Source organism: Balaenoptera physalus (genome assembly GCF_965194825.1).
Source record: "Balaenoptera physalus genome assembly, contig: HAP1_SCAFFOLD_407, whole genome shotgun sequence".
NCBI lineage: Eukaryota > Metazoa > Chordata > Mammalia > Artiodactyla > Balaenopteridae > Balaenoptera > Balaenoptera physalus.
Window position 1 is genome coordinate 420,654 of NW_028126282.1, and position 23,707 is coordinate 444,360.

Genomic DNA, 23,707 nt, shown 5'->3' on the forward strand with positions numbered 1-23,707 from the left:
GGTGTTTGATAGTCCGCATGTCTTTCCCCATCACAGGTGTGTGATAGCCGCCAGGTCTCTCCCCATTACAGGAGAGTGACTGCCCACAGCTCACTCCCGAACACAGGTGTGTCAGTCCCCAACTCTCTCCCCATCACAGGGGAGTGACAGTCCCCATCCATTTCCCTTCACAGGTGTGTGACAGGCCCCAGCTCTCTCCTGATCACAGGTATGTGACAGCCCCCAGCTCTCTCCACATCACAGTTGTGTGACAGCCCCCAGCTGTGTCCGCATCACAGGTGCCTGAAAGCCCCCAACTCTCTCCCCATCACAGGCATGTGACAGCCCCCAGATGTCTCCACATCAAAGGAATGTGAGAGATCCCAGCTATCTCCCCGTCACAGGTGTTTCACAGTCCCCATCTCTCGCGCCATCACAGGTGTGTGACAACCCCAAGCTCTCTCCCCATCACAGTTGTGTGACATCCCCCAGCTCTCTCCCCATCACCGGTGAGTTACAGCCCACAGGCCTCTCCCCACCACTGGTATGTGACAACCCCCAGCTGTCCCGCATCACAGGTGCCTGACAAACCCCAAGTCTCTCCCCATCAAATGTATGTGAGAGCCCCCAGCTGTCGCCACATCACAGGTATGTGACAACGCCAGGCTCTCTCCTCATCACAGGTGTGTGACCATCCCCAGTTGTCTCCATATCGCAGGTGCGAGAAAGCCCGCAGCTCTTTCCGCTTCACAGGTGGGTGACAGCCGCCAGCTCTCGCCCCATCACAGTTGACTGACAGCCCCCATCTCTCTCCCCATCACAAGTGAGTGACAGCCCCCAGCTCTCTCCCCATCACAGGTGTGTGACCGTCCCAAGCTGTCTCCATATCAAAGGTGCGTGAAAGATCCCAGCTCTCTCCCTTTCACAGGTTGGTGACGGCCCCTAGCTATTGCTCCAACACATGTATGTGACAGCCCCCATCTCTCTCCCCATCACAAGTGAGTGAGAGCCACCAGCTCTCTCCCATTCACAGGTGAGTGACAGCCCCCAGCTCTCTCCCCATCACAGGTATCTGAGAGCCCCCATCTGTCTCCGCATCACAGGAGCCTAACATCCCCCACCTCTCTCCCCATCACAGGTATGTCACAACGCCCATTGTCGCCACATCAAAGGTATGTGACAACCACTAGCTGTCTACGCATCACAGGTATGTGTGAGCCCCAGCTCTCTCCCCATCACAGGTGAGTGACAACCCCCAGCTGTCTCCCCATCACAGGTGTGCGACAGACCCCAGCTGTCTCCCCATCACAGGTGAGTGATAGGCCCCAGCTTTCTTCCCATCGCAGGTATGTGACAGCTCCCAGCTGTTTCTGCATCATAGGAGCCTGACAGCCCCCAACATTCTCCCCATCACTGATATGTGTCAACCCCCAGCTGTCTCCACATCACAGGTATGTGAAACACACCAGCTGTCTCCGCATCACAGGTATCTGACAGCCCCCAGTCTCTCCCCATCACAGGTGTTTGACAGTCCCCATCACTTTTCCCATCACAGGTGTGTGACAGACCCCAGCTCTCTCCCCATCACAGGTATCTGAGAGCCCCCATCTTTCTCCGCATCACAGGAGCCTAACAGCCCCCAACTCTCTCCCCATCACAGGTATGTCACAACCGCCATTGTCTCCACATCACAGGGATGTGACAACCACTTGCTGTCTCTGCATCATAGGTATGTGGGAGTCCCCAGCTCTCTCCCCATCACAGGTGTGTGACAGCCCCCAGCTCTCTACCCATCAAAGGTGTGTGAAGCCCCCAGCTATTTCCCCATCACAGGTGAGTGATAGCCCCCAGCTCTCTCCCCATCACAGGTTTGTGACAGCCACCAGCTGTCTCCACATCACAAGTATGTGACAGCAACTACCTGACTCCACATCACAGGTATGTGACTGGCCCCAGCACTCTCCCCATCAGAAGTGTTTGACAGTCCCCATCTATTTCCCCTTCACAAGTGAGTGACAGCCCCAAGCTCCCTTCCCATCACAGGTGTGTGACATCCCCCAGCTGTCTCCCCATCCCCGGTGAGTGACAGCCCTCAGCTCTCTCCCAATCACAGCAGTGTGACAGCCCCCAGCTGTCCTACAATTACAAGTAAGTGACAATCCCCATCTCTTTCTCTATCACAGGTGTGTGACAACCCCAAGCTCTCTCCCCATCAGAGGTGTGTGACATCCCCCAGCTCTATCCCCATCACCGGTGAGTTACAGCCCCCAGCTCTCTCCCCATCACTGGTATGTGACAGCCCGCAACTGTCTCCATATCACAGGTGCCTGACAAACCCCAAGTCTCTCCCCATCACTGGTATGTGACAGCCCCCACGTCTCTCACCATCACAGGTGTTTGAGAGTCCGCATATCTTTCCCCTTCACAGGTGTGTGATAGCCGCCAGCTCTCTCCCCATTACAGGTGAGTGACAGCCCCCAGGTCGCTCCGCATCACAGGTGTGTCAGTCCACAAATCTCTCCCCATCACAGGGGAGTGACAGTCCCCATCTCTTCCCCTTCACAGGTGTGGAACAGCCCCCAGCTCTCCCCCGATCACAGGTATGTGACAACCCCCAGCTCTCTCCACATCACAGGTGTGTGACAGCCCCCAGCTGTGTCCACATCACAGGTGCCTGAAAGACCCCAATTCTCTCCCCATCACAGGTATGTGACAGCCCCCAGTTGTCTCCACATCACAAGTATGTGACACACCCCAGCTCTCTCCCCATCACAGGTGTTTGACAGTCCCCATCTCTCGCTCCATCACAGGTGTGTGACAGCCCCCAGCTCTACCTCCATCACAGGTGTGTGACCGTCCCCATCTATCTCCATATCACAAGTGCGTGACTACGCCCAGCTCTCTCCCCTTCACAGGTGGGTGACAGCCCCTAGCTCTCTCCTGATCACAGGTGAGTGACAGCCCCCAGCTCTCTCCCCATCACAGGTGACTGACATCCCCCATCTCTCTTCCCATCTCAGGTGAGTAACCGCCCTCAGCTCGCTCCCCATCATAGGTATGTGACAGCCCCACCTGTAACAGCATCACAGGTATGTGACAGTCCCCATCTCTCTCTCCATCACAGGTGTGAGATAGCCCCAAACTGTCTCCCCATCACAGGTGAATGACGGACCCCAGCTCTCTCCGAATTACAGGTATATTATAGCCCCCAGCAGTCTCCACATCACAGGTATGTGACAATGCCAAGCTCTCTCCCCATCACAGGTGTGTGACCGTCCCCAGTTGTCTCCATATCACAGGTGCGGGAAAGCCCCCAGCTATCTCCCCTTCACCGGTGGGTGAGAGCCCAAAGCTCTCTCCTGATCACAGGTGAGTGACAACCACCAGCTCTCTCCCTGTCACAGGTGTTTGATATTCCCCATCTCTCTCCCCATCACAGGTGTGTGACAGCCCCCAGCTCTCTCCCCGTCACAGGTGTTTGATATTCCCCATCTCTCTCCCCATCACAGGTGTGTGACAGCCCCCAGCTCTCTCCCCATCAGAGGTATGTGACGGATCCCAGCTGTCACTGCATCACAGGTATTTGACAGCCCCCAGCTGTCTCAGCATCACAGGTATGTGACAGTCACCATCTCGCTCCCCATCACAGGTGTGTCACAGCCCCCAGCTCTCTCCCCATCACAGGTAAGTGACGGCCCCCAGCTGTCTCCCCATCACATGTATGTGACAGCCCCCAGCTCTCTCTGCATCACAGGTATGTGAAAGAAACCAGCTGTTTCCGCATCACAGGTATCTGACAGTCCCCATCTCTTTCCCCATCACAGGTGTTTGACCGACCCCAGCTCTCTCCCCATTTCAGGTGAGTAAGAAATCCCAGCTCTCTCCCCATCACATGTTTCTGAGAGCCCCCATCTGTCCCCGCATCACAGGAGCCTAACAGCCCCCAACTCTCTCCCCATCACAGGTATGTCACAACCGCCATTGTCTCCACAGCACAGGGATGGGACAACCACTAGCTGTCTCTGTATCATAGGTATGTGTGAGCCCCCAGCTCTCTCCCCATCACAGGTGTGTGACAACACTCAGCTGTCTCCACATCACAAGTATATGACAGCAACTACCTGACTCCGCATTAAAAGTATGGAACTGGCCCCAGCACTCTCCCCATTAGAAGTGTTGGACAGTCCCCATCTCTTTCCCCTTCACAAGTGAGTGACAGCCCCAAGCTCCATTCCAATCACAGGTGTGTGACATCCCCCTGCTTTCTCCCAATCACAGCAGTGTGACAGTCCACATCTGTCTTAGAATTACAAGTATGTGACAATCCCCATCTCTCTCCCCATCACAGGTGTGTGACAACCCCAAGCTCTCTCCCCATCACAGGTGTGTGACATCCCCCAGCTCTCTCCCCATCACCGGTGAGTTACAGCCCCCAGCTCTCTCCTCACCACAGGTATGTGACAGCCCCCAGCTGTCTCCGCATCACAGGTGCCTGACAAACCCCAAGTCTCTCCCCATCACAGGTATGTGAGAGACCCCATCTCTCACCACATCACATGTATGTGACAACTCCAAGCTCTCTCCTCATCACAGGTGTGTGACCATCCCCAGCTGTCTCCATATCGCAGGTGCGTGAAAGCCCCCAGGTCTTTCCGCTTCACAGGTGGGTGACAGCACCCAGTTCTGTCCCCATCACAGTTGATTGACAGCCCCCACCTCTCTCCCCATCACAGGTGAGTCACAGCCCCCAGCTGTCTCCCCATCACAGGTATGTGACAGCTCCCAAGTCTCTCCCCATCACGGGTATGTGAAAGCCCCCAGCTGTCTCCGCACCACAGGTGCCTGACAGCCCCCAGCTCTCTCCCCATTACAGGTAGGTGACAGCCCCCAGCTGTCTCCACATCACAGCTATGTGACAGCCCCCAGCTGTCTCCCCATCACAGGTATGTGGCAGTCCCCATCTCTGTCCAAATCACAGGTGTGTCACAGACCTCAGCTCTCTCCCCATCTCAGGTGAGTAACGGCCCCCGGCTGTCTCCCCGTCACATGTATGTGACAGCCCCCAGCTGTCTCCGCATTAAAGGTGCCTGACAACCCCTCAACTCTCTCCCCATCACAAGTATGTTACAGCCGACAGCTGTCTCCACATCACAAGTATGTGACAGCCACCAGGTCTCTCCCCATCGCAAGTATGTGATAGCCCCCAACTCTCTCCCTGTTATACATATGTAACAGCCCCCAGCTGTCTCCACATCACAGGTATGTGACAATGCAAAGCTCTCTCCCCATCACATTTGTGTGACCGTCCCCAGCTGTCTCCATATCACAGGAGTGTGAATGTCCCCCACTCTCTCCCCTTCACAGGTGGGTGACAGCCCCCAGCTCTAGCCCCATCAAAATTGATTCACAGACCCCATGTCTTTCCACATCACAAGTGAGTGACAGCCCCAAGCTCTCTCCCCATCACAGGTGAGTGACGGCCCCAGCTGTCTCCCCATCACAGGTGTGTGACAGCCCCCAGCTCTCTCTGCATCACAGGTATGTGAAAGAAACCAGCTGTCTCCGCATCACAGGTATCTGACAGTCCCCATCTCTTTCCACATCACAGTTGTTTGAGAAACCCCAGCTCTCTCCCCATTTCAGGTGAGTAAGAAATCCCAGCTCTCTCCCCATCACAGGTATCTGAGAGCCCCCATCTGTCCCCGCATCACTGGAGCCTAACAGCCCCCAACTCTCTACCCATCACAGGTATGTCACAACCGCCATTGTCTCCACAGCACAGGGATGTGACAACCACGAGCTGTCTCTGTATCATAGTTATTTGTGAGCCCCCAGCTCTCTCCCCATCACAGGTATGTGACAACACCCAGCTGTCTCCACATCACAAGTATGTGACAGCAATTCCCTGACTACGCATTAAAGGTATGGAACTGGTCCCAGCACTCTCCCCATCAGAAGTGTTTGACAGTCCCCATCTCTTTCCCCTTCACAAGCGAGTGACAGTCCCAAGCACCTTTCCCATCACAGGTGTGTGACATCCCCCAGCTCTCTCCCCATCCCCAGTGAGTGACAGCCCCCAGCTCTCTCCCAATCACAGCAGTGTGACAGACTACATCTGTCTTAGAATTACAAGTAAGTGACAATCCCAATCTCTCTCCCCATCACAGGTGTGTGACAACCACAAGCTCTCTCCCCATCACAGGTGTGTGACATTCCCCAGCTCTCTCCCCATCACTGGTGAGTTACAGCCCCCAGCTCTCTCCCCATCACAGGTGAGTGACAGCCCCCAGCTGTCTACCCATCACAGGTGTGTGAAGCCCCAGCTCTCTTCCCATCACAGGTGAGTGATAGGCCCCGGCTCTCTCCCCATCTCAGGTATGTGACAGCCCCCAGCTGTCTCCACATCACAAGTATGTGACAGCAAATGCCTGACTCGGCATCACAGGTATGTGACTGGCCCCAGCACTCTCACCATCAGAGGTGTTTGACAGTCCCCATCTCTTTCCCGTTCACAAGTGAGTGAAAGCCCCAAGCTCCCTTCCCATCACAGGTGTGTGACATCCCCCAGCTCTCTCCCCATCCCCGGTGAGTGACAGCCCCCAGCTCTCTCCCAATCACAGCAGTGTGACAGCCCCCAGCTGTCCTAGAATTACAAGTAAGTGACAATCCCCATCTCTCTCTCCATCACAGGTGTGTGACAACCCCAAGCTCTCTCTCCATCAGAGGTGTGTGATATACCCCAGCTCTATCCCCATCACCGTGGAGTTACAGCCCCCAGCTCTCTCCCCATCACAGGTATGTGACAGCCCCCACGTCACTCACCATCACAGGTGTTTGATAGTCCGCATGTCTTTCCCCATCACAGGTGTGTGATAGCCGCCAGGTCTCTCCCCATTACAGGAGAGTGACTGCCCCCAGCTCACTCCCGAACACAGGTGTGTCAGTCCCCAACTCTCTCCCCATCACAGGGGAGTGACAGTCCCCATCCATTTCCCTTCACAGGTGTGTGACAGCCCCCAGCTCTCTCCTGATCACAGGTATGTGACAGCCCCCAGCTCTCTCCACATCACAGTTGTGTGACAGCCCCCAGCTGTGTCCGCATCACAGGTGCCTGAAAGCCCCCAACTCTCTCCCCATCACAGGCATGTGACAGCCCCCAGATGTCTCCACATCAAAGGAATGTGAGAGATCCCAGCTCTCTCCCCGTCACAGGTGTTTCACAGTCCCCATCTCTCGCGCCATCACAGGTGTGTGACAACCCCAAGCTCTCTCCCCATCACAGTTGTGTGACATCCCCCAGCTCTCTCCCCATCACCGGTGAGTTACAGCCCACAGGCCTCTCCCCACCACTGGTATGTGACAACCCCCAGCTGTCCCGCATCACAGGTGCCTGACAAACCCCAAGTCTCTCCCCATCAAATGTATGTGAGAGCCCCCAGCTGTCGCTACATCACAGGTATGTGACAACGCCAGGCTCTCTCCTCATCACAGGTGTGTGACCATCCCCAGTTGTCTCCATATCGCAGGTGCGAGAAAGCCCGCAGCTCTTTCCGCTTCACAGGTGGGTGACAGCCGCCAGCTCTCGCCCCATCACAGTTGACTGACAGCCCCCATCTCTCTCCCCATCACAAGTGAGTGACAGCCCCCAGCTCTCTCCCCATCACAGGTGTGTGACCGTCCCAAGCTGTCTCCATATCAAAGGTGCGTGAAAGATCCCAGCTCTCTCCCTTTCACAGGTTGGTGACGGCCCCTAGCTATTGCTCCAACACATGTATGTGACAGCCCCCATCTCTCTCCCCATCACAAGTGAGTGAGAGCCACCAGCTCTCTCCCATTCACAGGTGAGTGACAGCCCCCTGCTCTCTCCCCATCACAGGTATCTGAGAGCCCCCATCTGTCTCCGCATCACAGGAGCCTAACATCCCCCACCTCTCTCCCCATCACAGGTATGTCACAACGCCCATTGTCGCCACATCAAAGGTATGTGACAACCACTAGCTGTCTACGCATCACAGGTATGTGTGAGCCCCAGCTCTCTCCCCATCACAGGTGAGTGACAACCCCCAGCTGTCTCCCCATCACAGGTGTGCGACAGACCCCAGCTGTCTCCCCATCACAGGTGAGTGATAGGCCCCAGCTTTCTTCCCATCGCAGGTATGTGACAGCTCCCAGCTGTTTCTGCATCATAGGAGCCGGACAGCCCCCAACATTCTCCCCATCACTGGTATGTGTCAACCCCCAGCTGTCTCCACATCACAGGTATGTGAAACACACCAGCTGTCTCCGCATCACAGGTATCTGACAGCCCCCAGTCTCTCCCCATCACAGGTGTTTGACAGTCCCCATCACTTTTCCCATCACAGGTGTGTGACAGACCCCAGCTCTCTCCCCATCACAGGTATCTGAGAGCCCCCATCTTTCTCCGCATCACAGGAGCCTAACAGCCCCCAACTCTCTCCCCATCACAGGTATGTCACAACCGCCATTGTCTCCACATCACAGGGATGTGACAACCACTTGCTGTCTCTGCATCATAGGTATGTGGGAGTCCCCAGCTCTCTCCCCATCACAGGTGTGTGACAGCCCCCAGCTCTCTACCCATCAAAGGTGTGTGAAGCCCCCAGCTATTTCCCCATCACAGGTGAGTGATAGCCCCCAGCTCTCTCCCCATCACAGGTTTGTGACAGCCACCAGCTGTCTCCACATCACAAGTATGTGACAGCAACTAACTGACTCCACATCACAGGTATGTGACTGGCCCCAGCACTCTCCCCATCAGAAGTGTTTGACAGTCCCCATCTATTTCCCCTTCACAAGTGAGTGAAAGCCCCAAGCTCCCTTCCCATCACAGGTGTGTGACATCCCCCAGCTCTCTCCCCATCCCCGGTGAGTGACAGCCCCCAGCTCTCTCCCAATCACAGCAGTGTGACAGCCCCCAGCTGTCCTAGAATTACAAGTAAGTGACAATCCCCATCTCTCTCTCCATCACAGGTGTGTGACAACCCCAAGCTCTCTCTCCATCAGAGGTGTGTGATATACCCCAGCTCTATCCCCATCACCGTGGAGTTACAGCCCCCAGCTCTCTCCCCATCACAGGTATGTGACAGCCCCCACGTCACTCACCATCACAGGTGTTTGATAGTCCGCATGTCTTTCCCCATCACAGGTGTGTGATAGCCGCCAGGTCTCTCCCCATTACAGGAGAGTGACTGCCCCCAGCTCACTCCCGAACACAGGTGTGTCAGTCCCCAACTCTCTCCCCATCACAGGGGAGTGACAGTCCCCATCCATTTCCCTTCACAGGTGTGTGACAGCCCCCAGCTCTCTCCTGATCACAGGTATGTGACAGCCCCCAGCTCTCTCCACATCACAGTTGTGTGACAGCCCCCAGCTGTGTCCGCATCACAGGTGCCTGAAAGCCCCCAACTCTCTCCCCATCACAGGCATGTGACAGCCCCCAGATGTCTCCACATCAAAGGAATGTGAGAGATCCCAGCTCTCTCCCCGTCACAGGTGTTTCACAGTCCCCATCTCTCGCGCCATCACAGGTGTGTGACAACCCCAAGCTCTCTCCCCATCACAGTTGTGTGACATCCCCCAGCTCTCTCCCCATCACCGGTGAGTTACAGCCCACAGGCCTCTCCCCACCACTGGTATGTGACAACCCCCAGCTGTCCCGCATCACAGGTGCCTGACAAACCCCAAGTCTCTCCCCATCAAATGTATGTGAGAGCCCCCAGCTGTCGCTACATCACAGGTATGTGACAACGCCAGGCTCTCTCCTCATCACAGGTGTGTGACCATCCCCAGTTGTCTCCATATCGCAGGTGCGAGAAAGCCCGCAGCTCTTTCCGCTTCACAGGTGGGTGACAGCCGCCAGCTCTCGCCCCATCACAGTTGACTGACAGCCCCCATCTCTCTCCCCATCACAAGTGAGTGACAGCCCCCAGCTCTCTCCCCATCACAGGTGTGTGACCGTCCCAAGCTGTCTCCATATCAAAGGTGCGTGAAAGATCCCAGCTCTCTCCCTTTCACAGGTTGGTGACGGCCCCTAGCTATTGCTCCAACACATGTATGTGACAGCCCCCATCTCTCTCCCCATCACAAGTGAGTGAGAGCCACCAGCTCTCTCCCATTCACAGGTGAGTGACAGCCCCCTGCTCTCTCCCCATCACAGGTATCTGAGAGCCCCCATCTGTCTCCGCATCACAGGAGCCTAACATCCCCCACCTCTCTCCCCATCACAGGTATGTCACAACGCCCATTGTCGCCACATCAAAGGTATGTGACAACCACTAGCTGTCTACGCATCACAGGTATGTGTGAGCCCCAGCTCTCTCCCCATCACAGGTGAGTGACAACCCCCAGCTGTCTCCCCATCACAGGTGTGCGACAGACCCCAGCTGTCTCCCCATCACAGGTGAGTGATAGGCCCCAGCTTTCTTCCCATCGCAGGTATGTGACAGCTCCCAGCTGTTTCTGCATCATAGGAGCCGGACAGCCCCCAACATTCTCCCCATCACTGGTATGTGTCAACCCCCAGCTGTCTCCACATCACAGGTATGTGAAACACACCAGCTGTCTCCGCATCACAGGTATCTGACAGCCCCCAGTCTCTCCCCATCACAGGTGTTTGACAGTCCCCATCACTTTTCCCATCACAGGTGTGTGACAGACCCCAGCTCTCTCCCCATCACAGGTATCTGAGAGCCCCCATCTTTCTCCGCATCACAGGAGCCTAACAGCCCCCAACTCTCTCCCCATCACAGGTATGTCACAACCGCCATTGTCTCCACATCACAGGGATGTGACAACCACTTGCTGTCTCTGCATCATAGGTATGTGGGAGTCCCCAGCTCTCTCCCCATCACAGGTGTGTGACAGCCCCCAGCTCTCTACCCATCAAAGGTGTGTGAAGCCCCCAGCTATTTCCCCATCACAGGTGAGTGATAGCCCCCAGCTCTCTCCCCATCACAGGTTTGTGACAGCCACCAGCTGTCTCCACATCACAAGTATGTGACAGCAACTAACTGACTCCACATCACAGGTATGTGACTGGCCCCAGCACTCTCCCCATCAGAAGTGTTTGACAGTCCCCATCTATTTCCCCTTCACAAGTGAGTGACAGCCCCAAGCTCCCTTCCCATCACAGGTGTGTGACATCCCCCAGCTGTCTCCCCATCCCCGGTGAGTGACAGCCCTCAGCTCTCTCCCAATCACAGCAGTGTGACAGCCCCCAGCTGTCCTACAATTACAAGTAAGTGACAATCCCCATCTCTCTCTCTATCACAGGTGTGTGACAACCCCAAGCTCTCTCCCCATCAGAGGTGTGTGACATCCCCCAGCTCTATCCCCATCACCGGTGAGTTACAGCCCCCAGCTCTCTCCCCATCACTGGTATGTGACAGCCCGCAACTGTCTCCATATCACAGGTGCCTGACAAACCCCAAGTCTCTCCCCATCACTGGTATGTGACAGCCCCCACGTCTCTCACCATCACAGGTGTTTGAGAGTCCGCATATCTTTCCCCATCACAGGTGTGTGATAGCCGCCAGCTCTCTCCCCATTACAGGTGAGTGACAGCCCCCAGGTCGCTCCGCATCACAGGTGTGTCAGTCCACAAATCTCTCCCCATCACAGGGGAGTGACAGTCCCCATCCCTTACCCTTCACAGGTGTGGAACAGCCCCCAGCTCTCCCCCGATCACAGGTATGTGACAACCCCCAGCTCTCTCCACATCACAGGTGTGTGACAGCCCCCAGCTGTGTCCACATCACAGGTGCCTGAAAGACCCCAATTCTCTCCCCATCACAGGTATGTGACAGCCCCCAGTTGTCTCCACATCACAAGTATGTGACACACCCCAGCTCTCTCCCCATCACAGGTGTTTGACAGTCCCCATCTCTCGCTCCATCACAGGTGTGTGACAGCCCCCAGCTCTACCTCCATCACAGGTGTGTGACCGTCCCCATCTATCTCCATATCACAAGTGCGTGACTACGCCCAGCTCTCTCCCCTTCACAGGTGGGTGACAGCCCCAAGCTCTCTCCTGATCACAGGTGAGTGACAGCCCCCAGCTCTCTCCCCATCACAGGTGACTGACATCCCCCATCTCTCTTCCCATCTCAGGTGAGTAACCGCCCTCAGCTCGCTCCCCATCATAGGTATGTGACAGCCCCACCTGTAACAGCATCACAGGTATGTGACAGTCCCCATCTCTCTCTCCATCACAGGTGTGAGATAGCCCCAAACTGTCTCCCCATCACAGGTGAATGACGGACCCCAGCTCTCTCCGAATTACAGGTATATTATAGCCCCCAGCAGTCTCCACATCACAGGTATGTGACAATGCCAAGCTCTCTCCCCATCACAGGTGTGTGACCGTCCCCAGTTGTCTCCATATCACAGGTGCGGGAAAGCCCCCAGCTATCTCCCCTTCACCGGTGGGTGAGAGCCCAAAGCTCTCTCCTGATCACAGGTGAGTGACAACCACCAGCTCTCTCCCTGTCACAGGTGTTTGATATTCCCCATCTCTCTCCCCATCACAGGTGTGTGACAGCCCCCAGCTCTCTCCCCGTCACAGGTGTTTGATATTCCCCATCTCTCTCCCCATCACAGGTGTGTGACAGCCCCCAGCTCTCTCCCCATCAGAGGTATGTGACGGATCCCAGCTGTCACTGCATCACAGGTATTTGACAGCCCCCAGCTGTCTCAGCATCACAGGTATGTGACAGTCACCATCTCGCTCCCCATCACAGGTGTGTCACAGCCCCCAGCTCTCTCCCCATCACAGGTAAGTGACGGCCCCCAGCTGTCTCCCCATCACATGTATGTGACAGCCCCCAGCTCTCTCTGCATCACAGGTATGTGAAAGAAACCAGCTGTTTCCGCATCACAGGTATCTGACAGTCCCCATCTCTTTCCCCATCACAGGTGTTTGACCGACCCCAGCTCTCTCCCCATTTCAGGTGAGTAAGAAATCCCAGCTCTCTCCCCATCACATGTTTCTGAGAGCCCCCATCTGTCCCCGCATCACAGGAGCCTAACAGCCCCCAACTCTCTCCCCATCACAGGTATGTCACAACCGCCATTGTCTCCACAGCACAGGGATGTGACAACCACTAGCTGTCTCTGTATCATAGGTATGTGTGAGCCCCCAGCTCTCTCCCCATCACAGGTGTGTGACAACACTCAGCTGTCTCCACATCACAAGTATATGACAGCAACTACCTGACTCCGCATTAAAAGTATGGAACTGGCCCCAGCACTCTCCCCATTAGAAGTGTTGGACAGTCCCCATCTCTTTCCCCTTCACAAGTGAGTGACAGCCCCAAGCTCCTTTCCAATCACAGGTGTGTGACATCCCCCTGCTTTCTCCCAATCACAGCAGTGTGACAGTCCACATCTGTCTTAGAATTACAAGTATGTGACAATCCCCATCTCTCTCCCCATCACAGGTGTGTGACAACCCCAAGCTCTCTCCCCATCACAGGTGTGTGACATCCCCCAGCTCTCTCCCCATCACCGGTGAGTTACAGCCCCCAGCTCTCTCCTCACCACAGGTATGTGACAGCCCCCAGCTGTCTCCGCATCACAGGTGCCTGACAAACCCCAAGTCTCTCCCCATCACAGGTATGTGAGAGACCCCATCTCTCACCACATCACATGTATGTGACAACTCCAAGCTCTCTCCTCATCACAGGTGTGTGACCATCCCCAGCTGTCTCCATATCGCAGGTGCGTGAAAGCCCCCAGGTCTTTCCGCTTCACAGGTGGGTGACAGCACCCAGTTCTGTCCCCATCACAGTTGATTGACAGCCCCCACCTCTCTCCCCATCACAGGTGAGTCACAGCCCCCAGCTGTCTCCCCATCACAGGTATGTGACAGCTCCCAAGTCTCTCCCCATCACGGGTATGTGAAAGCACCCAGCTGTCTCCGCACCACAGGTGCCTGACAGCCCCCAGCTCTCTCCCCATTACAGGTAGGTGACAGCCCCCAGCTGTCTCCACATCACAGCTATGTGACAGCCCCCAGCTGTCTCCCCATCACAGGTATGTGGCAGCCCCCAGCTGTCTTCGCATCACAGGGGTGTGACAGCCCCCAGCTCTCTCCCTATGACAGGTGTGTGACAGCCCCCCTTCTCTTCTGGTCACCCCTCCCCCATTTGGCCACAGCCTCCTCCTTTCCGACGCCCCACAAAATCCTCACATCTACTCAGTTTACCCTGAGACCCAAACTTCCCCAATGTAAGGTATAGTCACAGCCAAACCTTGTTCTCGAGAACAGAGTGTTTGCTGGGCTGCTAAGCTCCGTGCTCTTCTACAGAACATATCTTCCATGGATTCTGTCTCTACATGGCTTTGTGTCCTTGATCCTGTCACTAGATCCCTTAGGATCTCAGACCGCTGACCTACAAAACTAGAGCAGACCCAATGCCCTCTAAAGCCCCTTCTATTTCTGAAACCATGATTCTATGTGTTTTCTCCACAGTAGTCTCCCCCGGTCCTCTCTGTGACCCTTTTGTGTACCGTGTGAAGGTTCAGGGTCATACAGGTGTTCTGTTGTTCCTCCCTCTGCATCTTCAGGTGAGGCCACACACCTGTGTCTTGTCGACACCTCCCCCGAAAGGTTTCCCTGTATTTGTCCTCTCCTAAATGAAAGTCATGAATGAATCACCAATCCCCAAATTCCCTGGCAAATGCCTGTGCTATCAGACAGAGCCTGTGAGAACAGCCTAAATCAAGCCTGTCCTTTGCAGAAGAGATTTCCGACTTAACCATGCAGATTGCGGAAATGAGCAAGAATCTTCAGGAAGTAGAGAAGACCAGGAAGCAAGTGCAGTGAGAAAAGTCAGATCTCCAGGCTGCCCTGGAAGAGATGGAGGCACGTGTCAGGAATGTGAAGGAGGGCGGGGCGCTGAGGAAGGGGACTAGACCACCCCCAGTGGCCCTTCCTGCAGTAGGCTCTGGGTCTCCAATGGGAAGAATCCAGCCCCAACTCCGCCCTGGGCTGGGACCAGCTGCTCTCTGCTGCCTCGCCTCATGGGTGTTCCCTAGTCCATCGTATTTCTCCTATTGAATAAATAAACTTGTTCATTATGACCTCAACGTCTTCCTCTCAGAAAGCAAGAACTCAATCACCAAACATCCTGAGAGCCAGCTCGGAATCCCTTAGTTTTAACAGAGAGTTATACACGGTCATCTTTGGCTGCTGGGAATTCTGTGTGGTCCAAACAGTGCAGGATCCTGATGCTATCACCAGCTGTGGCCAGAGAGGGGCAGATGCTTAAGAGGGTCTAGGGAAATTTGACCTATGCAGGATAACAGGAGAGCAATTCCTCTGTCTTTCTCTGTCTTTTTTGAGAAGAGGTTGGCTCCTGACTTATAGTCTCTATTTAAAAAGTCACAGTAATCAAAATTTTTACTAATTGAAAATGATGCTCTGTCCTCCTCAAGACATAAGATTGTTAACAGCAAAGCTTCAGTTCTAGTTTCATTACTAGTAACAATTTGGGAGCAAACTGTTTGACCTTCTTGAGTACTGTTGTATTTATTTGTAAAATGAGCCTAATAATACCCTTTTTATCATAATGGGGATGAAAAACCTCATTCAAGAAGGTGGCTGCCCCTGGCAATCCCAATCACTCCTTTACTTTTATCAGGGTTCCTTGAAGCATGAAGAGGGCAAGATTTTGCGTGTCCAGCTAGAGTTGAACTAGCTGAAATCTGAGCTTGACTGCAAGATCATTGAGAAGGAAGAAGAAATCGAGCAGCTGAAAAGAAACAGCCAGCGGGCAGCAAAGGCCATGCAGAGCGTGCTGGATGCTGAGATCCGGAGCCGGAATGTTGCTCTGAGGCTGAAGAAGAAGTTGGAGAGAGACCTCAGTGAGATGGAGATTCAGCTGGGCCACTCCAACCGCCAGGTGGCAGAGACCCAGAAACACCTGTGCTCAGTCCAGAGCCAGCTCAAGGTGAGTGCACGGCCCCTGGAGGACCTGGCGGAACCTCAGCCAGCCCTGGGCTCCAGTCTCACACCAGGTTTCTCGTGAAGGACTCCCAGCTGCATCTGGATGACGCCCTGAGGAGCAACGAGGACCTCAAGGAGCAGCTGGCCCTCGTGGAGCGCAGGAATGGCCTCTTGCTGGAGGAGCCGGAGGAGAGGAAGGTGGCCCTGGCGCGGACGGAGCGCACCCGCAAGCTGGCGGAGCACGAGCTGCTGGAGGCCAGCGACCGCGTGCAGCTCCTTCACTCCCACGTTTGTCCGTCCTCACTCCACTCTGGGTCCACCCTGGAGGCAGGCAGGACCCAGGCTTGATGGAGAGGAGTTCCCACCGCTCCTTCCAGGCTAGTGGTCAAGAAAAACTTTCATTAGGCCTAGTTCTCGGAATAACTTGGTCTCTAGATGGACAGATTGCTGAGCTTTCTTTTATCTGAAGATAAAAGATCATGGGGAAATCAGAGCAAGGCATGACAAATTATTGCATAAAAGGGCTGGAAAAAGCTTCACAGAGGTGGTAACATTTAAGCTGTAAGCTTAGAAAATTAGGATTGTCTTTTGAAATAATTACTTTTAGGAAAGTTAAAGAATTTCTTGTTTCATTTCTTATTTTTTTGGACCACACCACATGGCATAAGGGATCTTAGTTCCCCAACCAGGGATCGAAACCGCACCCTGTGCAGTGGAAACACAAAGCCCTGATCACTGGACCGCCAGGGAATTCCCCCAAAATTCCTTGCTTTAAAAACTATTTTTTGAATTAGCCAAAAAACTAGAAAAATACCAACCATATTGTTAGCATTTTGGGGATCTCCTATTCTAGGCTCTTGTTTCTATACATAAATATGCTATTTTTTGTAAACGTGATCAATCCTTTTGCAACTTTTTTTCATTTAACAACGTGTTGTGAACATATTTCTATATTTTAAAATAGTTTTCTATGATACGGTTTTTTAATGGCAGAAAAGCAGTCCATTTTAGTTGTGTATTATGGCACATTTATTTAATCAGTCTTCTATGGTTGGATATTTTTAGACTGTTCCCAATAAAAATTTTTAGGATTAGAAGATTGTATGACTAACTTCTTCATAACTAAATTTTCACATATATCCATGATTACTATTTCCTTAATATTCCTAAAAGTAAGTAAATTCCTGGAAGTATATATTCATGGTCAAAACAGCAAAGACATTTATGATATGTTGTAAATTGGTCTTTAACAAAGTTGTCCCAATTTTTACTCCCATGGGGAAAAGAAGTGAGAGTGCTTAGCTATTTTTTTTTTAATCTTCACTGATTTTATGGTTGAAAATGCCTCATTTTAAAAATTCTTATTTCTTTGATTACTAATGAGGTGGAACACTTTTGTCGTATTTGTTGGCTATTTGTATTTCTTCTGGTGTGTCTTAGCTATTTGTACTTTTGCCCTTTTTTCTTAATGATTTGTATTTTTTACATATTAAGGAAGGAAATATTTTTTCAGTAATGCACATTGCAAATGTTTTCTCGTTTGTCATCATCCTAACAACTCTGTACAATGTTTTGATCATGAGAATTATTTTTCATTTCACATAGTTATGTCAACCATTTCCTTGTTCCAGCACCTTTAACTAAATAATTTATCCTTCCTCAAATATTTGAATGTCCACATTTATCATTTACTCAATTCTTTTATGTACAATTCTCGGGCCTGTTTTGGGATATCTGTCCTGTCACAAATGAAAGTCTTTTTAATTTTTTTTCACCTGTGTGAAAAATAAGAAATGGAACGTTCTCGAGCTTGACTTCTTTCCCCACCCAACCCTCTCCCTTCCAATCGTTGTAAGTGTCCAAATGTAGCCCGAACCTCTTATCTAATTTTTCTTGTAGAACACGTGCCTGATAAATACCAAGAAAAAACTGGGAGCTGACATAGCCCAATGCCAGGCAGAGGTGGAGAAGTCTATCCAGGAGTCCAAAAATGCAGAGGAGAAGGCCAAGAAGGCCGTCACGGATGTGCACTCCATTCTTTCTTATCAGAGATGCTGTCTGGAGATAAGAAAGGGGCTTCTACGCCACCCCTTTGGGACCTGCAAGTAGGTTTCCTCTCCTCACCCCTGCATTCAGTCAGTGGTGGCTTCCCGGAGAGACGGAAGGAGACGGAGCCTCAGCAGAGGCAAAGTGGGAGGGGAACCATGCAGCATCAGTGGTGGCTGCGGGAAGGAGGAAAGCATCACCGTGCCTAGTACCAGCTTCACAGCACCCTCCGTGTGCCCGCATAGGAGGGGTGGGTGGCCCACTGATGCCTCTTGTGAACTTAACCAGGCGGCCATGATGGCCGAGGAGCTGACAGAGAAGGAGCAGGACACCAGCGCCCACCTGGAATGGATGAAGAAGCACCTGGAGCAGACGGTGAAGGACCTGCAGCACCGCCTGGACGAGGCTGAGCAGCTGGCCTTGAAGGGCGGCAAGAAGCACATCCAGAAGCTGGAGGCCAGTGTGGGTCTCTCAATCTCTCTGAATCCGGGAAGTGAAAACGGCACTCCCCGATCCTTCTCTCTTCTTGTATATTGACTCCCATCCTTATCCTGTGGCTGGGCACAGCCACCCAATATCGTCAGTAGGTCCTGAGTTAATTAACATCCCCCAAGACTGACTATATAAGTATCTTTCTTGATTGTAGGTACGTGAGCTTGAAGGAGAGGTAGGTTGAAAGTGAGCAGAAACGTAATGCTGAGGCTGTTAAAGGTTTGTGGAAACACGAGAGAAGAGTAAAGGAACTCACCTACCAGGTAAGGGGAAGAGCTTTCTAGAATATCCAGACTTCCTGCACAAAGGGAAATTGAAAACCTGGTGACTATGTGGTACTCACAAATAGCTACATGTTAACTTGATATACATAAGGGGCAAATGACACAATCACCTATCACAGACCCTTTCCTAAGCTAGGAAAATCAGGAAGGCCTTTAGAAAATCGTGTAAGTGAGGAAGGAATACAGGTTTCAAAGACAGATAAACTGGTATTAGTCCTAGTTTGGCCTCTTACTTTTTAAACTCGGATGGGTTACCTAACACTCTCAACTTTAATTCATCACCTGTAAAATAGAATAAAAACATCTACTCACCAGAGTAGGGAGGTAAGGATTAGAGACGTGTATAACTCTCCAATATAGTGCCTGCACACAGTGGACATTTAACAAGAGTGGCTACTGTTAATACTATGAAGGAAGCCTCAGAGTGGACCACATTTATCCCAGGCCCACCTGTCATCATATCAAAGTGATTTACTTCACCACCTGTAGTGGGTTGATTTTGTTGGATTCAATGCAGACCATTTTTGTCAAACTTCCAGACTGAGGAAGAGTGCAAGAATGTTCTCAGGCTGCAAGACCTGGTAGATAAATTACAGGCAAAGGTGAAATCATACAAGAGACAAGCTGAGGAGGCTGTAAGTATCTTTAAGCCCTTGAGGGAAGAAGAAAACTTCGTTGGGGCTAGAAAGTATATTAAGAGAATGTGTTAATGAGAAAGAAAGAGACCAAGTAAGAATATGTCATTCTTATTTTAAGAGAGATGATATAAATATGAATTTACCCCCAAATCCTAATTATAGAATAAGACCTCAAGACGAGATATTTTTATTATTAAGCAATTTGTAGGGGTTGGGGGAAAAAAAGAAAATTCCAAATAACCCACCTTACTTGATAGCTGCAAAGAATATCCAGCAGAAAATCTAACACCATGATAAATATTCCTCTCCCTCTAGAAATGCACAAAATCAATTGTTCCCAAAAGCCAAACAGAAATCTTTTACCCCAGCTGACTCCTTCCCTCACTACCACTGTCATCAGCAGGGACTTATCCCTGCACATTCGCTGTAGCAAATTAGGATGTGTTGGAGGGTTCTCCAGCTTCACTTTTCCTGGTTGTTCCCCACTCTTCCAGACACAATGGAGTGGGAAAGAGGTAAGAAAAGGGAACACGAAAGGGAGAGGCACGAATGGTAGTAAGTCCAAGCAACAAAGGGTATACTTTCTTCCTATCCCCATCCCCCCACCCGCAGCGTCTCTGTATACCAGAGTCAAAATATATGGCAAAAACATTTCAACTGGGATTTTCCCAAAGTTAGAATTTGACCTTACATTTACTGTCTAACTTCTGTGAGCGAGCGCACATGGGTCTCTTCCTCCTTTCCACTCAGTCCATACATCGTAAATAGACTTCACGTATACATGGGTTTGACATAATGAGCTCGTCTCTTCCATTTCAAAACTATTTCTTCTTTCATTCTTTAGAATAAAAAATGTAATTGAAGTTACAACTTCTGTCTGCATTTGAAATCAGACATGACAAACAAACCCTAAGAAGAAAATATCTGAGTTGAGGAAATAATCCTGTTTGTGAAAAGTGCAATGAGAACCACAAAGTCTAACTCTCACAACTTTATTCTTAGGAGGAACAATCCAATGCTAATCTTGCCAGATTCCGCAAGCTCCAGCACGAGCTGGAGGAGGCCGAGGAACGGGCTGACATTGCCGAGTCCCAGGTCAACAAGCTGCGGGTGAAGAGCCGGGAGATTCACACACAAGTCAGTGCAGAGTGAACACATCTGCCTGATGCTGCCAAGGGGCTGAAGAAATGCACAAAATGTGCTATTTTGGGTCACTTGCTTTCTGATGTTTTTCTCTTCATGTTGAATAAATAAAAACTACAGTGAACTGATAAACTGAACCAGACTTATTTACTTCCAAAATTATTTATTCTCAAACACAGCTCTCACCTAGCTATTATTTTTTTAACATTATATATGGCTTTGTGGAACATTCAATATCTGTACCTCCCTCACCACCCCGCATCCCCGTTCCCATCTCCAGTTCCACCACACACACACACAATTATCTTTTACTGGACTTAATTTTATTAAACCTCTCTAGACTGTTACAAATGACTAAGGAAACCACTCATGGAGGTTACCCCTTCAGACAGGACACACTCATGCACCCACTCCACAGGTGGTTACGGAGCATCTACTATGCGCCGGGCACTGCTCTCAGTACTATGGGAATAGCAGTGAACAAAGCATAGTTCCCTCCCTCTGGGAACTTATATTCTGCAAGGAAAGAAAGGCAGACAACAAATAAGAAGCTGTGTCTACTATATTTAAAATAGATAATCAACAAGAACCTACTGTATAGCACAGGGAACTCGGCTCAGTATTCTGTAATAACCTAAACGGGAAAAGAATTCGAAAAAGAATGGACACTTGTATGGGTATAAATGATTCACTCTGCTGTACACCTGTAACTAACACATCATTGTTAATCAACTATACTCCAACATAAAATTCTTGTAAAAAGATCTACCAAAAAAATAAGAAGCTGTGTAATGTGTCAGGTAAGTGCTCATGAGAAATAAAAAAAGTATGAGGGAGGCAGTTAGTACTTTGTAGAGAGGAGTCAAGCAAGGCCTCTCTAAGAAAAACACATTTGAGCTGAGACCTGAGGGAGGCAAGAGTATTCCAGGCAGAGGGAACAAAAGAAAATGCAACGGCCCTGAGGCAGGGGCAGTTTGGCATGTCCCAGGGACAGGAAGGAGGCCAGCAGGGCTAGAGGAGAATGAGCAAGATAGTTACGGCATAAGAGAGGAACCTGGGACCCCAGGGATCATGTAGGGCTTCAGGGCCACCTGAAGACTTTTTTCTTCACTCAGAGTGAGATGGGAAATCTTTGGAGTGTTTTGAGCAGAGGAGTGATATTAACACACATTTTAAAAGAATCACTCTGGGGACTTCCCTGGTGGCGCAGTGGTTGAGAATCTGCCTGCCAATGCAGGGGACACGGGTTCGAGCCCTGGTCCTGGAAGATCCCACATGCCGCGGAGCAACTAAGCCCATGCACCACAACTACTAAGCCTGTGCTCTAGAGCCCGTAAGCCACAACTACTGAGCCCACATGCTGCAACTACTGAAGCCCTCACACCTAGAGCCCGTGCTCCGCAACAAGAGAAACCACTGCAATGAGAAGCCTCTGCACTGCAAGGGAGAGTAGCCCCCTCTCACCACAACTAGAGAAAACCCGTGCACAGCAAAGAAGACCCAACACAGCCAAAATGAATAAATAAATAAGTCTTTAAAAAAAGAAGAATCACTCTGCTGCATTGAGAATACACTGAAGGGGGCAGAGGTAGAAACTGTGAGACCAGTTAGGAGTCTACTGCAAAATAAAAGATAAAAATGACAGTGGCTTAGACCAGAGAGATAGGCACTGGGAGATGACGAGAAGCAGATGGATTCTAGATGTACTGTGAAGGTAGCGCACATAGGGTTTTCTGACAGATTGGATGGATGAGTGGGTGAGAGAGAGAGAGGGAGAGAAAGGACTTATGAAAAGAGGAAGAATAAAACAAGAAAGATTTAGTGCAGTATAAACATGAGAAGTTTGGTATCTAGAAAGAGAGGAAGCAGTAGAACAAAAATGCAATCTAGACAAAAATTGTACTTTATGCACTCCTGTCCCTCTTCCACCTTCTACCATCCACACTCCCTTGCCTCCCAACCCCTATCAGCCTCACTCCTTTACAGTATAAACTGCACAGGCCTCAATCGCAAAAATGTCTAAAATTAATAACAGTTTAAAACAAAAAAATTCAAAATACTCTCCTAAATTAAATTTTGGATCAAAGAGGCAGCCAAAAGTAGAATCACAAAAACTTCTAGAAGTAAACATAAGAGTAAATCTTTGTGACCTTGGTTTACACAAAGATTTCTTAGATGCCAACACCAAAAGCACAAGCCATGAGAGAAAAAATTGATAAACTAGATTTCATCAAAATTCAGTTTCTGGGCTTCCCTGGTGGCGCAGTGGTTAAGAATCCACCTGCCAATGCAGGGGACACGGGTTCGATCCCTGGTCCGGGAAGATCCCACATGCCGCGGAGCAACTAAGCCCCTGTGCCACAACTACTGAGCCTGTGCTCTAGAGCCTGCGAGCCGCAACTACTGAAGCCTGTACACCTAGAGCCTTTGCTCCGCAGCAAGAGAAGCCACTGCAATGGGAAGCCCACGCACCGCAACGAAGAGTAGCCCCCGCTCGCTGCAACTAGAGAAAGCCCGCATGCAGCAACGAAGACCCAACACAGCCAAAAATAAAAATAAAAATAAATAAATTTATTTAAAAAAAAATTCAGTTTCTGCACTTTGAAAAACACTGTTAAACAGAATGAAAGGACAAGCCACCGACTGAGAAAAAGTATTTGCAAATTATACCCCTGATAAAGGACTTGTGTCCAGAATACATACAGAAATCTATATCTTCACTAAAAAGAAAACAAATCACCCAATTTTTAAAGAGCCAAAAGATTTAACCAAACATTTCACCAAAGAAGATATACACAGAGCACATGAAAAATGCTCATCATGAATCATTAGGGGACTAATAATTAAAACATAATGAGATATCACAACACACCTATTACAATGACTAAAAGTCCAAGTGTTGGCCAAGAGGTGGAGGTACTGGACCTCTCACACTGGCTAGTGGTCATGTAAAACAGCATAACCATTTTGGAAAATACTTTGGCAGCCTCTTAAAAAGTTAAGAAATTACCCATTTGTTCCAGTCGTTCCACTTCTAGGTATTTACTCAAGAGAAATGAAAACGTATGTCCACACAAATATTCACAGCATATTTATCTGTAATAGCCCCAACTGAAAACCACCCAAATGGCCATTAACAGGTGAATGGACAAACACAT

General features: G+C 50.9%; 1 protein-coding gene and 1 long non-coding RNA gene across 2 annotated transcripts in view; one reads left to right on the forward strand and one right to left on the reverse strand.

The window, feature by feature from the left end:
* Window positions 1–23,707, reverse strand: part of LOC309653509 — a 374,786-nt gene that overhangs the window by 137,909 nt on the left and 213,170 nt on the right. The window contains exon 3 of the long non-coding RNA XR_014259229.1: window positions 18,325–18,411. This is a non-coding gene — a long non-coding RNA (uncharacterized lncRNA). The remainder of the gene's footprint in view (window positions 1–18,324; window positions 18,412–23,707) is intronic.
* LOC309653508 (myosin-13-like) lies at window positions 15,727–18,318 on the forward strand. Its single transcript, XM_082478451.1, has 4 exons — window positions 15,727–15,950; window positions 16,031–16,234; window positions 17,846–18,051; window positions 18,281–18,318. Exons 1-4 carry the CDS (start codon window positions 15,786–15,788, stop codon window positions 18,288–18,290), a joined length of 585 nt encoding a protein of 194 aa, XP_082334577.1. The 5' UTR covers window positions 15,727–15,785; the 3' UTR covers window positions 18,291–18,318.

Bases quoted from the DNA above. Each gene is read 5' to 3' on its own strand.
- LOC309653508 (XM_082478451.1), top strand. From the start codon at position 15,786: ATGCAGAGCGTGCTGGATGCTGAGATCCGGAGCCGGAATGTTGCTCTG. The intron at 15,951-16,030 runs GTGAGTGCACGG...TTTCTCGTGAAG, and splicing joins CAGTCCAGAGCCAGCTCAAG to GACTCCCAGCTGCATCTGGA. The intron at 16,235-17,845 runs GTTTGTCCGTCC...TTTTTCTTGTAG, and splicing joins TGCAGCTCCTTCACTCCCAC to AACACGTGCCTGATAAATAC.